This window comes from Bubalus kerabau, chromosome 23 (genome assembly GCF_029407905.1).
Source record: "Bubalus kerabau isolate K-KA32 ecotype Philippines breed swamp buffalo chromosome 23, PCC_UOA_SB_1v2, whole genome shotgun sequence".
Taxonomy (NCBI): domain Eukaryota; kingdom Metazoa; phylum Chordata; class Mammalia; order Artiodactyla; family Bovidae; genus Bubalus; species Bubalus kerabau.
Genome location: NC_073646.1, coordinates 4,086,969 through 4,104,026, shown reverse-complemented (window position 1 = coordinate 4,104,026; position 17,058 = coordinate 4,086,969). Strand labels below are relative to the sequence as shown.

The 17,058-nt window shown below is 48.4% G+C and overlaps 1 protein-coding gene across 2 annotated transcripts in view; it reads left to right on the top strand.

Annotated features, from left to right (window-relative positions):
- CREBBP (CREB binding protein) overlaps nucleotides 1-17,058 on the top strand; it is a 118,745-nt gene that overhangs the window by 72,817 nt on the left and 28,870 nt on the right. For both annotated transcript variants that reach the window (XM_055561577.1, XM_055561578.1), the window contains exons 6-15: nucleotides 5,730-5,972; nucleotides 7,110-7,212; nucleotides 7,478-7,624; nucleotides 8,434-8,551; nucleotides 9,085-9,256; nucleotides 9,534-9,578; nucleotides 11,651-11,775; nucleotides 12,356-12,544; nucleotides 13,991-14,407; nucleotides 16,334-16,513. In XM_055561577.1, coding sequence (XP_055417552.1) covers nucleotides 5,730-5,972; nucleotides 7,110-7,212; nucleotides 7,478-7,624; nucleotides 8,434-8,551; nucleotides 9,085-9,256; nucleotides 9,534-9,578; nucleotides 11,651-11,775; nucleotides 12,356-12,544; nucleotides 13,991-14,407; nucleotides 16,334-16,513 — 1,739 coding nt within the window. The remainder of the gene's footprint in view (nucleotides 1-5,729; nucleotides 5,973-7,109; nucleotides 7,213-7,477; nucleotides 7,625-8,433; nucleotides 8,552-9,084; nucleotides 9,257-9,533; nucleotides 9,579-11,650; nucleotides 11,776-12,355; nucleotides 12,545-13,990; nucleotides 14,408-16,333; nucleotides 16,514-17,058) is intronic.

The following is a 17,058-nucleotide window of genomic DNA, read 5'->3' as shown; positions in this document are numbered from 1 at the left end:
AAGTTAGGTTTCTGCTCTGTGTGCATTCCTTTGGTTCCAGCACTGTGGTTTTGCGAGGACAAGGAGTTTGATAGGATGAGCGAGAAAGTTGCAGCAGTGTTTTCTCTGTAAACGTTTGTTGCTGTTCCTCCTCTCTTGAAGCAAACTGTGCCCATCGTGTGTGAAATGGGCCGTAGCAACAGTGGGGAAGCGTGGCTCTGCCCCTCCAGCAGCTGATGGACTCTGTCCAGTTGCCCCTTACACAGCTCAGGAAGAGGGCGCCGATCCTTCCGCACAGTCAGAGGGCCAGTGCCCTCTGAGCACATTGGCAGCTTGGTTCCTCCACGTCCACAGCTTCGAGCAACGTGGACAATGTGTAGCTGTTGTATTTACTGTTGGAAAATGTCTGTGTAAGCGGACCCATGCTATTGAAACCTGTCTTGTTTAAGGGTCAGCTGTACGTTAAAAATGATGTGACAATGGCATCGATCTGGGACTTCTTGCTGGTCCAGTGGTGAAGACCCTGCACTTCGACTGTAAGGGGTGCAGGTTTGATCCATGGTTCAGAGGGCACGTGAGGTTCATGAGGCACATGGTTCATGAGGGCACAGTAAGATCCCTCATGCTGTGGGGTGCAGCCAGAAATAAAAAATGAGGCAACAGTGGTGTCAGTCAGAGGAGTGAGGTAGAGCCAGTGGTGTCGGCAGTCCTGGCAGGGAGGGTCAGTGTGCGTGGGAGGTGGGGCTGGGCAAAGCCCAGCTTCAATTAAGTGACAAGGGAAGAACTTTCTAGACAGCAAGGCTGACATGCCTGCAAGGGGACACCTCTGATTGGACTCAGAGATTCCTATGCAAATGAGGTTTGTAAGTGGGTGTTCAGGACCCCCAGGGATCATCTGAGACCCACCTGTGTCCACCGAGGCTGTGCTGTCCAGGCAGGTTTTCCCACAGATGCTCGCCAGGCCTGCTGCACACACCCTGCTTCTCTAACTCCTCCCATTGATGTCTCTACTGAGAGAGCCTGCCCAGGCCACCTGTGGAGCCTACCCAGGGGCCGCTGAAAGGAAACCCAGACTGCTGTGGCCTGTGTGGAGGGAACTTCGTGTAATTTTTCCCACGAGTTATTGTCCAGTCACTGATCTTGCATTATCCATCTCTTATAGAGATCGTCAGGTTTTATTGACTAATGAGGACGTTGCAGGGTGTGTATCTAGCGTCAGTCTTGGCACCTGGCTCCCAGACCTGTGCAGGGTGGCAGTGGGCAGGCTGTGGCGGCACAGACTGGACTCCCTGTCTGAATTCATGTTGCCTCCTCAGGGAGGTTTTGCTGCTCCGCGTATGGTCCTCAGCCCAGCTGCAGGCGCACCCCTTGTTGCTTGTGAGAAACACAGAGACTTGGACCTTCCCCCAGGCCTCTTGTGTTATTTGACTGCATCTTAACAAATTCCATGTGTTTGCCGCTCTGGATGCCTCGCAGGGCAGAGCGTCGGTCCTGGAGCTCTTGAGACAGTGCACGTGCTGCTCTGGGCAGCCACAGGTTTCCTAGCTCAAGAGCAAAAGGACTGACAGAATGGGTGCTGCGGGATCAGCCCAGGGCTGCCCCAGCCTGCCCACTGCCTGTGGCTGCCTGGGCCTCCGCTGGGGCTCAGTCAGCCTCCCCAGACCCCTGGCTTGAATACCTCTGCTGGCCTGCCACTCACTACTTGGCCCTGCTCTGTGATCCAGCTTTGCTGCTGCTACTAAGTCACTTCAGTCGTCTCCGACTCTGTGCGACCCCATAGACGGCAGCCCCCCAGGCTCCCCCGTCCCTGGGATTCTCCAGGCAAGAACGCTGGAGTGGGTTGCCATTTGCTTCTCCAATGCGTGAAAGTGAAAAGTGAAAGTGAAGTCCCTTAGTCGTGTCCAACTCGTAGTGACCCCATGGGCTGCAGCCTACCAGGCTCCTCCGTCCCTGGGATTTACCAGGCAGGAATATTGGAATGGGTTGCCATTGCCTTCTCTGGTGATCCAGCTTGAGGCCCCTCTGATTGTTTGAGTTGCCTGCCTTCACGGTGTTGAGTCCTGCTTAAAACATGCCCTCCAGATGCCTACTTGGTGCTCCACAGGCACTCGCAGGCTGGGCACCTGCTTCACCTGCAGGCTCTCCAGAGACCACCAGTGCCTCTGTGACAGCCTGCAGCGGGGGCGGGGGAGGGGGTGGCGAGGCCGCCTGTGGCTCAAGTACCAGACAGCCCCCGGTGATAGCCTTCATTGGAGGAGCTTTGACCTCGCTCTTCTGGGCGGCGCCAGGTTGCCAGTTCTGAGCTCTTTGGCTTCTGAGGACACCTGCTGCAGGGTGCGCCTTCTTGCTTGGTGGTGGCTGTGATGGGGGGCCTGGCCCTCGGCTCGGGTGTCCCTCTGCTCTGGTACACGGGCCTGGGACGCCCTGTGCTGTGGGAGCAGCTCTGCAGAGACGTCCACAGGTCTGAGCAGACTCGAGCTTGACTCTCTTGGTGGAAATCCAGGTGATGACCAAGTAGTGGCTGCTTTGCCTGCCTCATGGTGTCCCCCACCAACCTGACAAAGTTTTGGAATTCAGTGTGTCCATTTTTGTTGGCTTTCCAAATTGAGCACAGTTTTATTGAGACCAGTTGGGGGCTGGAACTTGAGGTGAGCCGCGTGTTGCACAGCAGCAATGGCTAGTGTATGTGGAGCCTGCCCATGGGCCAGTCTCTGTGCTCACGGAGGCGTGAGTCCTGGACAGAGCCAGCTGTGAAACCCGGCCCTCTTCTGTCCTTAGTAGCTGCGGCAGAAGGGGAGCAGGAACACTCTGGAGACGTACTGGCAGCAGGAGTGCTGACTGATGTTCGGGGAGAGGGGCCACGCTGTGCTGAGATGCACTGAGACACTGTGGCGGGATATTACAAAGATTGATTGTGTGTGAAACGTAGCCTTAAGCTCTGAGAAAGGAAACAAGATGTAAAAATGGTAAAAAGAACAAGAACTGTTGGTATCTAGAGAGGTAAACATTGGGAGTTCCCTGCGATCAAGTGCTTAGGACTCCGCACTTTTCACTGGGAGGGCCTGGGACTAAGATCCCCTAAGCCACGCAGCACGGCCAAAATAAACAAAGAGGTGAGTATCAATAATGTGTAAAATTGATTCATGCAGCAGGCTGTATTCTCAGTGACACCAGATACATGGAGCGTTGCTGTTTTAGCACTCCTCACGTTTTTGCTCAGCCTCAGAGCCCTCAGCGCTGCGGTACTGGGAGGGCGCCCGCTCCACTGCTGCAGCTTGAGGCGAGCACCCTGGTGTGAGGAGAGTCCTGTGAGGCACGTGCAGGTCCCGCTGCAGGGAACGTGCAGGGAAGAAGAGATGGTCTTGATCAGAGACCGCTGTCTCTGATACAGGATCCAGGGCTGCAGCCTTTCATTATTAGATAGAGATGTTGCTCTCCCAGCAGACCCCGAGCTCCATGAGCGCACACTGCTCACTTCTATCCTGTTGTCTTTGTCTGTCCTGGAGTCTGTGCTTGCAAGTGAGGGAGGGAGCAAGTTCAGGCAGGAGTCGCAGATGTCTGGAGAGGAGCAGAGGCCCGACGGCCACGGGGCAAAGTGGGGGGTTCGGGGAAGGCCAGCTGCTGCCAGGACACCAGCAGGGTGTTCACGGAGAACGGAAGCATCTTCAGCTTGTAGGACTTAGAGTTTGTGGTGGCTTTCACCAGGTAACTCCCCTTCCACCCATCTCCCCCATAGGAAGTGCCTGCGTTCCTTGTCCCTGAAGCGTAGATGTTATCTCATAGCAGTGTTTGTACTCAGATTGGGCCGTGCCTGTATGTCAGAGACCTTTTTACTTGTTTGTATGTTGTTTTCCTTGTCTCTAAATTAGTTAGAAATGTCAAGTACCAAATGCTTGTCTTCAGATAGATAGGTATGTTTTCTTTTAAAGTAAAAAAAAAAACAGTAATGTGTGCATTTAGGACATAAATGCTTTTAACACACAAAAAAAATACACTGACCAAGTCAGCAGCTTCCATGAGAAGAGGAAGTCCGTAAGTAGCCCATAAGTGGCCTTGAGCTTGGGAGTGGCACTCCTCCTAGGATGGGGAATTTGGGGTAAAAGGATGGCATTTGGGGAAGTGTGGACACGAGTGGATTTTAGTAGAAAGAAATCGTTGTTAAGGCACTGCTATTGCATCTTCACCCAAAACCTCAAAGCCTTGTACACCTTGTTTCTTTAAATTCCTATCTCTCCACAGTTGATCAGTATGCATGTCAATGTAGGTCTCGGTCTGTTCCTGCTTACACCGCAAAGTAATAGAAAAATAAATCATCTTAACATTGTCACTTTCCTTTTTCTATTGTACTTCTTTTAGACAAGTCAGCATGTCAGTTTCAGTAGTACAATGGCATGTGTTTAAAGTTTCATGGAGTATTAACTATTAGGAAAAATACCTTTAAAAGTATTATACACGACTTATTTCAGAGCTACATACTTGTCATAAAATGTACTTTGGGAATTGCTTTTCATTTATAATAATAAGGTGCTTGGTGTGTATAATTGTGTCTAATGAGCGTTAATGAGTTTGAGATCTGAATATTCTTATTAGAAAAGTTAAAAAGTATAGAATATGTAATTATCAAGGGCTTTTTTTTTTTTTTAACACATTTTGGTTTCATTAAGTTACTCAGATAAGTGTTTGAGTTGTTTATGTTATAATTGTGCTGATGGTGATATGAGGATATTATTATTACATTAATGGTCTGAATTTTAAAGAAAAATTTTGTGATAGTGTTTTATGTCTCAAAGATCAGTTATAGTATCAATTTTATAAGCTGCTGTTGATGACATGACTCAAAGTTTGGGGAAGTTGGAAAGAACGGAACTCTTACAAATAAGAATCAATGGTATGATGCAGAACTTCTGCATCAATTAAGACATTTGGACAGATGGACAGACAGACGGACAGATGGGTATTTGGGTCTTCTCTGTTAACTTTGAAGCCCTTGGCAATGGGGCTCTTTATGTTGCTACAGATTTTCCTCAGTCAGGCACCGTATTTCTTGAACAGCTTCACATAGCAGAGAGCTTAGCATGGTGCCCTCCCACGTAGGAAACTCAGAGCAGAGAAAGGCGTGGTGTTGTCTGGTCACTGTACGTCAGGGGTTCAAGGAAATGCAGTTTTGTTTTTTGGAAGATTGTGTCAGAGATCTTAATTAAGTTACTGTTACTTGATACCTTTAGTAATTAAGAAATTAATTAGGTTAATAAGTAACAGAACTGACCAACTAGGCGTCTCTTCTGCTCCTCCTCCTCCTCCTCTGTGCCTGTGTGGTGAGCAGTGAGGGACCCTGAGGAGCAGCAGCAGGAGGGGCTTCTTAGCTCGCCTCAGTGGTGGCTGATGACCCCCAAAGATGTGTGTTTTCCCATGTTTGCTGTTTCCCCCGAACTGACTTCTTATGAGGCTCTAGATTTAATACACGCTGACCTTGATTGCGTGATCGCTGATTTTCTGGTCCGTTGTTTTCTAACACAGAAGCTTGAATTCTCTTCAGATTTTTGTTCTTCAGGTGCCGCTGTGCAGATGAGATTAATAGAATGGGCTCCTTCTGTCTGCACAGTTCCTTTCTTGGTAGCGGGGTTCTAGTGCTTCATGACATACATAGGTGGTCTTCTGATAAAATTTTACTTGTTTTTCAGTAGTTTTTAACTCACTTGTGGACTTTTTTCTTTTACTTATCTCTTGTGTTTGTCTGTTTGTTTTTATAGCCATCCTGGGGTCTCCAGCTAGTGGAATTCAAAACACCATTGGTTCTGTTGGCACAGGCCAACAGAATGCCACTTCTTTAAGTAACCCAAATCCGATAGACCCCAGCTCCATGCAACGAGCGTATGCTGCTCTTGGACTCCCCTACCTGAACCAGCCCCAGACGCAGCTGCAGCCTCAGGTTCCTGGCCAGCAACCAGCACAGCCTCAAACTCACCAGCAGATGAGGAGTCTCAACCCCCTGGGTAGGTGAAAGGACTCTCGAGAACTTCCTTGTGCAAATGCAGTGTCGGGAATGACGAGCCTTCTGCAGCCCGGGGCTGTTTTCAGCTACTGTTTTTACTTTAAATTCAAATTTTAAATTTAAATATATATATATAATAAAATTCAAATACATATATATTATGGTGAATGGTATCTTTTAAATGATTAAATTAAAAAAATTCCAGGAAAAGGCTAAAATGTCAGGTACACTGAAGATGTTACAGGCTTGTAAGATGAATCACATTTGCAAATGAACCAACATTTTTGTCGCTGTGTCTGGATAGTTTTCATAAAGGGCATTTCACATGGCTCAGGATGCAAAATCTCAGGTTGGAATTAGGGCAGTACCACTTGCCTTGACTCTGCAGCTCCTAGCATTTCTTGGTTGTGGACTACTTGTGACTGGAGCCGACCAGTCTGAATCCGGACTGGCTAACAGGGATCTCAGAACAGGGTTGTTGTGCTGGTTTTGTTCTTTTCCTAATAAAGTATTTTCACCTTAAAGATACTTCATCTGTTGCGTGTTGGGAAATAGTTGCCCTAATGCATCTCTGACTCCTGCTGGCTAGAAGACTTGGTTGGAGTCTTGAAGTGTCCCTTCCAGTCTGACACCACTTCTGTTGGTGGTATAATCTGGGACAAGACAATTAACCTGTGTCTCACCTTTCTCTTACTTTAGAACAAATACTGTAGGCAAATTGACCTTTTGTCTTCTTCACCTGAAGTTAATTTCTATGATTTTTATCTTCTGATATGCAAAACAAAAAGATGATGAAGTGTATGTGACGGGAATGAAGCCAGAATCAAAACCGAAGCTGCAGATGGATCATTTCTGATTTTTTTCTGCAGCCGCCAAGCATTCATGCTGCCAGCCAGCCTCTGTAGAAACGCTCTTTGGTTTTCAAGTGCGATGGGAAGCAGTTGAATTTATACAATTTGACCACCATTATTGAAAATATAACTCCCAGAGTTCCTGCCATAGCATTTATTATTATGAGTCATAAGAATAATTTTCATAAGAATCATTTATTTATATGTGACTTGTTATTTATCTGTTATTAGGACTTTGAGGTGTATAATTTAGGAGTTGGTTGATTGCTTTTTTTTTTGTCTTTCAGGAAATAACCCAATGAACATTCCAGCAGGAGGAATAACAACAGATCAGCAGCCATCAAACTTGATTTCAGAATCAGCTCTTCCAACTTCCCTTGGGGCTACAAAGTAAGACCTTTGTTTCATTTGGCTCCTATCTGAGTGACAGTCACATGTTAAAGTGGGCTGGGAACTACATAGAACTCTCAATTCTTTCTAAAGTGTAGGGCTGTTTCCCTCCCTCCCTTCTCTGTCCCTCTCCCTCCCCTCCCTCTTTCTTTCTTTCTAACAGATAGCAGAGTTTAAAGTCACATATGGTTGAAGACCCTTAGTTGGGTGAATGGCATGTGAGTCACTTTTCCAGTTGGCTGACCTGTTCTTCCTCTCCCCTCAGCCCCCTGATGAATGACGGCTCAAACTCTGGAAACATTGGCACCCTTAGCACTATACCTGCAGCAGCACCTCCTTCCAGCACCGGCGTTCGGAAAAGCTGGCACGAACACGTCACTCAGGACCTGCGGAGCCATCTAGTGCATAAACTGTACGTGGCCCCCTCGCCTGTTACTCACATGTGATGGGAGCACTTTGTGACTGATGGCAATGTGACAGTTTTGCAGTTTGCTAGGTGTCTGATTTAACGCCCAGGTGTTTTTTGGGGCCCTAGGTGATCATACCCTTGCAACTGAAGGGGGTCACATGCTTGTTTAGGGAGGCCAGAGGATCCCAGATTCTGAGTGCCCAGTGGATCCTGGAGAAGAATATGAACTTTGACCCATGTCACAGGGGCAGGCCTGTTTTCTAAGCTCTCAGTGCACGGGGAGCTGGGACTCACTCAGAAGCTTGTCTTATTTTATGGCTCAAGGTTATAGTTGTGGGGAGCCCTGAGAATTGCAGGAATTTGGGCCTAGTAAATACAGATGGCTTCACAATACCATCATACAATTAACATGGGAAATTCATGGTTGATTTCTCCAGCAATTTAAGTTAAATTAAGGTGCCGTTAATCAACTCGATTCCGATGGAGTTTTCTTTTTTTCTCCATTATTTTAATCAAAAATTTTTGTACTTAGTAGTTTAAAGATTAGGAATTCAAAATCATATTATTCTTGAGTTGGTCAAGCACTTATTGTTAATAGCAAAATGTTGTGTTTGACTTGTGGAGAAATTGACAGATCAATATTGTCTCCAAAGAGAGACTGCATATGAACTAGGCAAGAGATTGGGGGTCTCTCAGCAGTGTATTGTGCCCAAAGGTAGACAGCGGTTTCTTCTCTTCCCGTGTCTCATGTGAAATGGCAGGATGTTGACATTGTACTAAAAGTAGGTTGAGAGTACGTGCTGTCCTTTCAGTGTCCAAGCCATTTTCCCGACACCTGATCCTGCAGCCCTGAAGGATCGCCGCATGGAGAACCTGGTGGCCTACGCTAAGAAAGTGGAAGGGGACATGTACGAGTCTGCCAACAGCAGGGTGGGTCCGCATTCGCATTCCAGCCGCACGGCACCCAGGCGACCTGTGGCTGCAGGTCTGGATGTGGGGGGAGCGGGGGCGGCTTCCATCAGCCTGCTGGTCTCCTCGCCTGAGGACACTGACCAGGGAGATGTCCCAGTTAAGACTTGAGGTCCTCCCTGCACACCTCTCGGTTGGTAACTGCAGAATCTTCAAGTGTTCCCACTACAGTGGTAAGTGAGGTGTATGAAGGTTTTCTAATCTGTGGGTGTGCTTTATAGTGGAGTGTTCTTGTACTGTGTTGTCACCTGTGTCAGTGGGTATGCAAGAAGGGGTTCAGCTGTGGAACGAACTGTCATGAGGACTTAGTACCCCCTGACTGTTAAGTCCCATAGCATCCCTGGGCTTTGGTTTATGAGTTAGAAGTGCTGAATACTTTACCCGTGCCAGTGTACATAATTTTAATTTAAAAGTTCATTAGTTTGTTAGAACCTACAAAACCAGATCAGTTGTTTGTTTGCAAATAACTAGTATTGAATGTTGCTGCTTTTTAGGATGAATACTATCACTTACTAGCAGAGAAAATCTACAAGATTCAAAAAGAGCTAGAAGAAAAGCGGAGATCGCGTTTACACAAACAAGGCATCTTGGGTAACCAGCCAGCCTTACCAGCCCCCGGGACTCAGCCCCCTGGAATACCCCAGGCGCAGCCTGTGAGACCTCCAAGTAAGGACTGCATGTCCCGCCCCTGGTCTGTTCCTTCATGTGTCTTTCTGCGTTTGGTGTGTATTTCTCAGCACACAGAATTACAGTCCCAGGGAACCTGTTGCTCTGAAAGCACATGGTCGTGGCTGTGTTCTGCGGTGGCCTGTGTTTAGATGTTGAGTCTCACAGAAGGCCCTGTAAAGGGTGTGCTGGCATCAGAGTGCACAGCACTTTTGGATCTGCTCTTCTCTTTAAAGGATTATTTTAAGTAACCTCCTTTTTTTTTCTGCCATTGTAGATGGGCCCATGCCTCTGCCAGTGAATCGTATGCAGGTTTCTCAAGGTATTTAACTGTTGTTGTAAATCATATTTTGGCTTAACATTCTGCAGCACAAAGTTAATTGGTTTGTCTTCTTCCCTGTGTATTTCTTTCTCTCCATTTTTCCTTCAGTTTTTCTTTTCTAATTGCTACCTCCCCCCCCCCACCCCCGCATCACTACTGATGAGCATAGTGCATGTCCACAGGTAGTGTGAACATCTGTTGCATTTGGAAGTTTGGAGATCACAGCAAAGCTCTCCAAGGAGATCAGAAGTAGGAGTTCACTTTTTTTTTGATGGACAAGAGAAAACATTTCCCTTGGAAGAGTCTCAAAAAAAAAAAAGCATTGTAGGAGGGGGAAAGAAACATTTCTGAGCACTTGAAAGTAGGGCATCAGGCCTGTCCTGAAGCCCGAGCACCCTGATTGGGGGGTGGGAGGGATGGGTGAGGCTTCTCTGGGCTAACGAGCACAGGCGCCATGCCTACCAGGCTCGCCGAGGAAGGTCTGTGCTCAGCAGTCCTCATGGGGCTGGGCTCCTGGCAGCTGGTCTGAGCAGCTTCCGGAGGTTCTTTCTCAAGTTGAGAGTCTTTGGTCGTGGTTGAAGCAGTCATTTGAGTTTGGGGGTGAGGGTCATTTCAGAGCTTTTACAGCTCTTAGCAGGTTGAGACCTGAACAGTAGGATGTTTCTGCTGGTTGTGAAATGAGATGGCGACATTATCCAGTGTCCAGTGTGTGGAGTAGTTCAGGGAGAGAGTGGTCGTTCTAACAGCTGTGGTGATCGTCTTGCATACACCAGACCTGGTAGAGCTGCTGATGATACTGTGGAGGAAACTTTTTAGGGACTTGTTCAGATGGACCAGATGTGAAGAGTGAAAGAAAGCAAGAAGGCAGAGAAGTTGAGCCTTTGGAGAGACAGGGTGCTGTATCAGGGACAGGGTGGACGAGTCTGCTGCTTCGGGATCTGAGAAGGGGGCTGTTGAGCAGAGTGTGGAAGGAGGAGCCTTTGAAGGAAGCGCTTGCATGCCCCTGTCACCGGCACGTCCAGGTCTGTGGAGAGGAACTTGTTACAGTGCCGCTTCTTCATGCATCTTTTTCGCATGCTCAGTAAAATCTCCTCTTGTCAATAAAACCCTCCAGAAGAGCAGGGCGCTTTGTTCTATATGCTTCCTGGAAAGTCCTGGTTACTCAGGGGGACATTTCTCGCTGATTCTGAGGGGACTGGTGCTCTTTGATGCCCTCTCCTGCTCCACAGTTAAGGCAGTGCCTCAGGATTCTGTTCACGGCCACAGGACTGGGCCAAGTCCTGAGACTTACTGAAGCAGCATTTACATTGAGCTCAGAGTTCACGGAGAATTGTGGGAAATTACAGAGAGAGAGGCTCCGTGGCCTGGAGTAGTGTAGCGGCTGGTGAGAGGTGTCATTCGTGGTGTGGCACCCTTGGGAAGGCCAAGGCAGCCATGAAAGTGAGATCTTTCCAGTCGGCAGAGAGGAGGCTGAAGTTGAGAACTGCCAACCCTTGGGCACTTTCTAAATGCTTAATGTCCTTGCAAAATTAAAGCCATGTTTTGAGTCTTATCCCAGATTCTAACAATAAATGTAAGCCCAGCCAAAGAGCTGGGGGGCCTGGGGTGATGGGAGCAGGCTTCCTGCTGGGAGTCAGGTGGTCCAGAAGGCTTTGAGGGGTTGGCTCAGAGGGGTGCCCTGGCCTCAGCAGACCTCCTCCATGCATGGTGGGTGCTCCTTCCCACCGCCCCACCCAACCCCGTCTGCTCTGTCACTCGGACCCTCAGATGCTTTGGCGCCGAGTGCTGCCTTGGCTTCAGCTGCTCGCAGCTTCCCTGACGCGCCACCTTCCTCTCCTCACACTGCCCTGCCTGCCCCCCACCTACCACCTCACCACCACCACAGTGGTGCCGTTTTTCCTGGATGTGAGCAATCTGTTGCTTAGCCATCTTTTCTGATTGACTGATTTCCTTTCAGTTGTATATGTAGTGTGTGTGTTCTGTCTTATTTGGCTTCAAGTTTCTTTGGCAAATTGTCATTCTGTTTTCCTATGGGTGCTTTTCCTAATGAACTGTTGTGGGTACGTTTACAGGGATGAATTCATTTAACCCAATATCCTTGGGGAACGTACAGTTGCCACAAGCGCCCATGGGACCACGTGCGGCATCCCCCATGAACCACTCTGTCCCGATGAACAGCATGGGCTCCGTTCCAGGGGTAAGTGCTTGTCCTCCCCTCAGCTGTGCTGAGACGGCCTTGCTGCAACAGGACAGTTCTCCCCACGGGAGCTTGGAGGTTGGGAATCCTGTGGCGCTTGTTCCTTTGGATTGTGTTGTGCTTTGGAACTCCATCTCTCTCTCTGGTCCTTATTACTACAAGGATTATTTGACCTTTACTTATTTTTACTGAAATAAGAGATTCCTTGGCACCTGTGACTTTGTGAGAAGACGGGAGTTCTGGGGATGTGTGACAGAATGAGAGGAAAAGTGTCAGTGTCCACTGGCTCTCTGAGCGTCCTCTCCTGAGGCTGCTTTCTAAACGAGTCCGAGAACTCCTACAAGGCGTATTTGAATTTTACACTATGGCATGCTGTTGATTTCTGTTCAGAGGACTTGTGTGGAGCTGGCTCATTAGAGACCTGCATGAAAAAGTGTGCAGAATGCCTGGGAGCCAGGAGGTCTTAGTGCGTGGGGGGTCCCCTCCTGTGACGGGGGGAGTTGAGGATTCCTCTTTCGGTTCACCTTGGAGACACGGGCCCTGCATCCCTCTGAACGCAGTGGTACATGTTGTCTTGTAGATGGCCATTTCTCCGTCCCGAATGCCTCAGCCTCCGAACATGATGGGCGCGCACGCCAACAGCATGATGGCCCAGGCGCCTGCGCAGAGCCAGTTCCTCCCACAGAGCCAGTTCCCGTCGTCCAGCGGGGCGCTGAGTGTGAGCAGCGTGGGCATGGGGCAGCCGGCGGCGCAGGCTGGCGTTCCACAGGTACTGTCCATCGTTTTAGCTGTCATTTTCTTAATTTTTGTTTGTATATTTTAAATTCTAAGCTTCACATGTGATCCTGAGAGACACTGGTTTTTGAAGAAGGAGTGAGGAAAGATCCCTTGAGTTCACGCTTAATGATTTGGCACTTGTTGGTGTAAACTGCCCAGGTGAAGTGCAGCTAACTGGGCCATTTGAGTAGTTCCCTTCTTGTTGAATGTGTTTTTATTCATTCAATGTAATGCTGGTGGGGACTATTTTCCACTCATTTCACTGCCTTTCCCCGACTTCTGTTAATTGTTAGAGTACATTAGATTGCTGCTGTGTACAAATGTACACGTATTTAAAACAGACCAACTGTTCCCCTGAGAAATCAAATTCATTATTTAACTTAACATGAATAACATTGAATAAGAGGCAGTGACTACACTAGATTCACTAAGTAAATACTTATTAATTAATTGTTTTTTAAACGTTTTATTTGTTACGATTTACGTTTGGCTGTGCCGAGCCTTCCTTGCTGCGTGCAGGCTTTCTCTGGTTGCAGTGAGCAGACGTGACTGTCGGCGCGGTGCCCAGGCTTCTCCCTGGGCCGGCTGCTCTGGCGGAGCATGGCCTCCAGGCATGAGGGCTCCAGTAGTTGTGGCGCGCAGGCCTAGTTGCCCCACGACACGTGGACCCGTCCCCGACCATGGATAGAACCTGTGCCCTCTGCACTGGCAGTTGGATTCTTAACCACTAGGCCACCAGGAAGCCTGATGCCTATTAATTAATTCTTAATTTGCATAAATTTTATTTCTCTAGCAAAGGGGTCGACAGGTTTGTCCTGTAGATATTTTCAGCTTGGTGGACCGTGAGGGAACTGTTCTGCTCCACTGTTGTGACACAGAGGCAGTCATAGACATGTGTATTCACACGTGAGTGAATGGAGAGGCTGCTGGCCAATAAAGCTTTATTGACAGAGACCAGCAGCTAGCTGGGTTTGGCTTTGGGCCCTGTGTGCTTGGCAGATTCTTGCTCTAGATTCAGAATAGCTTTTTAGTTGGCCCACAGGTAATTTTGAAGCATATTCCTAGTTGAGAACTACCATACTGAAACATTTCACTGTTTGAGTAACTCATTTTTTTTAAAAAAGACAAATACCTTTTCCAGTGGTCTTAGCTGTTGGTGGATATTATGGAACATGAGCTAGTAACTGGAGTGTATGTGTGTGTGTTTAAGCCAGAGATTTCTACACTTACATAAATCAAAGCTTGATTACTGCAAAAACAGGTTACTATAAGCGTGCAGGTCAGTGACATGTTACAAGCGGAACGTTCCCGTATAGTCAGCAGACCTCATCCAGAAACCGTGTCAGGTTCTCCTATATTTAATTCTTTATGTCTGCTGCCACATTGTCAGACGGAGGGGAGACCAGTTTTAACTCGCTCTTTTCCTTCTGCCTGTCAGGGGCAGGTGCCAGGGGCCGCTCTTCCCAACCCCCTGAACATGCTTGGGCCCCAGGCCAGCCAGCTGCCTTGCCCACCAGTGACACAGCCGCCGCTGCATCAGACCCCGCCTCCCGCCTCCACGGCCGCCGGCATGCCGTCTCTGCAGCACCCAGCAGCTCCCGGGGTGACGCCCCCCCAGCCAGCTGCGCCTACCCAGCCGTCAACTCCCGCGTCGTCTTCCGGGCAGACTCCCACCCCGACTCCCGGCTCCGTGCCCAGCGCCAGCCAGACGCAGAGTACTCCTACGGTCCAGGCAGCCGCCCAGGCCCAGGTGACCCCGCAGCCTCAGACCCCAGCGCAGCCTCCATCCGTGGCCACCCCGCAGTCATCGCAGCAGCAGCCGACACCCGTGCACACGCAGCCCCCTGGCACCCCGGTGAGCCCCTCGGCCTGCGGCCGTCTGCCCACAGAGTTGCAGATGGGAACTTGTCCCTGAACAGTTGGTCATGAAGCACCACAGGTCTTGGTGCGGCTGCACAGCGTGTGTGTCTGCAGCCTGACGGAGCTGTAATGGGCTGTGTGTTCGTTCCAGAATGGGCTCTGGAGGCCAGGTTTGGCAGGACATGACTTGTGATTATCTTCCCAGTTAAACCAGCTTATGGAAATCAGCAACTGAAAGAGTTCGTACATGGGTCCTCTGTAGAATATTTGAACTATCCATAGGAGCGTCACCTGTCACAGGTGGTCATCTCTGAGATTTAGTTGTCTTGAGGGTTTGGTAAACAAGTCAGGTTTTTAATTGTACATACTTTGACCTTGCTCGTCAGCCTTGTTTTCCAGCTGGAAGCTTTTTCTTTTTCATGACAAAATGGCACATCCAGGTTAGCACTTCTGTGGCTCAGATCTCCCCACTCCTCCGGGGAGGTGGCAGTGGCAGGGTCACAGCATATCCTGTGTCCCGGTCCCGCGCTTTGCGGGTGGCACCCAGCCCGGGCTCCCCCGCATGGGGCCATCCCCACCCACCCCAGGGGCCCGAGGCTACTGTTTCTCACAGAGCCATGGTATCTGTTTTCTTTTTTTTTTTTTTGATTTTTTTTTTTAATTTTATTTTATTTTTAAACTTTACATAATTGTATTAGTTTTGCCAAATATCAAAATGAATCCGCCACATGTATACATGTGTTCCCCATCCTGAACCCTCCTCCCTCCTCCCTCCCCATTGGTATCTGTTTTCTTACCAACCTAACTTAAAAACTTCCTTCCCCCTGAAATGCATTAACTTTATTTGTGGGGGCTGAGGATGTTTATTTATAAAATGTCAAAATTAATCCCAAGATGACACTTTTTATTTCTCCATAGGGAGTGTTCTTATTGTTTTTTATTTTATGTTATCTCTGAGTAAGATCCCTTTGTAATGTTACGTTTTTGTTTGTTTACTTAAAACTCTTATCAGGTAAATCTTTGAAAACTTGAGAGCTTTTTTTGAGATTTCATCTCTTAATGTTTGTTTACTCCTCCACCACTGTTCCTGCAGTTAACAGGCTAGTTATACACTTTTGTTCCGTGAAGTGAAGTCGCTCAGTCGTGTCCAACTCTTTGCGACCACATGGACTGTAGCCTACGAGGCGCCTCCGTCCATGGGATTTTCCAGGCAAGAACACTGGAGTGGGTTGCTGTTTCCTTCTCCAGGAGATCTTCCCAACCCAGGGATTGAACCTGGAGCTTCCTTTGTGTTCAGCTGGTAAAGAATCCACCTGCAATGCTGGAGACCTGGGTTCAATCCCTGGGTTGGGAAGATCCCCTGGAGACAGAAAGGTTACCCACTCCAGTATTCTGGCCTGGAGAATTCCATGGACTGTATAGTTCGTGGGATCGCAAAGAGTCGGACACGACTGAGCGACTTTCACTTCACTTCACTCCTGCATTGTAGATAGACGCTTTACTGTCTGAGCCACCAGGGAAGTCCATATAGGTACTTTATTCCCCTTCTGACAGTGTATATACGCATATTTATTATTCATCCTTTTACCAAAACCATTAGTATCGTTGTTGGAAAGAATTGAATTTAAAATAGGTTCTCTGACTTATGTAGAAAATTCCCAGAAGATAATTTTCTATCACAGTGTAGAAAGCTTTTGCTTTTGCATCTCTGCATTGTTGGCAAGAAGTCAGTTGTGTTTCTGCCTGATGTTGACTTCTCTGGAACTCTTCCTTTAACTCTTATATTCTTCAGTTCTCTCAAATAGGGGTGCCTGTTAGGTTAGTATTGAGAAAGATTAACATGGATCTCTGTTGGGTGAGCAGCAGGGTTTAAGATCATCTGTGTTGTTTACAAAGATAAGTGATTTTGGTTTCCCCACAGCTTTCCCAGACAGCAGCCAGCATTGATAACAGGGTCCCCACTCCATCCTCAGTGGCCAGCGCCGAAACCAACTCCCAGCAGCCAGGCCCCGAGGTGCCACTGCTGGAGATGAAGGCCGAGATCAAGACCGAGGACACAGAGCCCGATGCTGGGGAGCCCAAGGGAGAGCCTGGGGCTGCGGTAGGTGCCTTTCCTGGACGTGGGTGGATGTGCTGCACACAGAGGCGCCACGGGGCGCCCGGGGGAGGCGCCAGGGTCCGCCGTGCGTGTCCCTGCGTCGCGTTTCACTACCCCACTCAGTTATGGTTCAAGTGCGGAAGAGATTAGAAACAGATGGGTTGTTTATTTTTAGATATTAGGTATGGGTTTATTTTTATTTTGCCAGAAGTGAAGGGCACTGGCTTATATTTTAAATGTTTAAATCATCCAACAACTTTTCATTGCTGTTCCTCATTCATTTATAATTCTCCAGAGGCAGGCTGCTCAGGCGGTGTGTTCTTTTACTAATTAACCTGTGGCAGAAGTTGAAAACTGGCAGACCGTGGGCTGAACCCAGCCTATAAATGTATTTTGTTTGGCCCACACAGTATTTTTAAAATGGGAAATTACAAATAATACTCTAGACTTCTGACTTTTATTGAAAAATGAGGAGCTTCGCCAGCACCATGTGGCAGCAGAGCAGTCTGGGTGGGAGCGCAGGCATGGCGTCAGGCGGGTCACAGCCG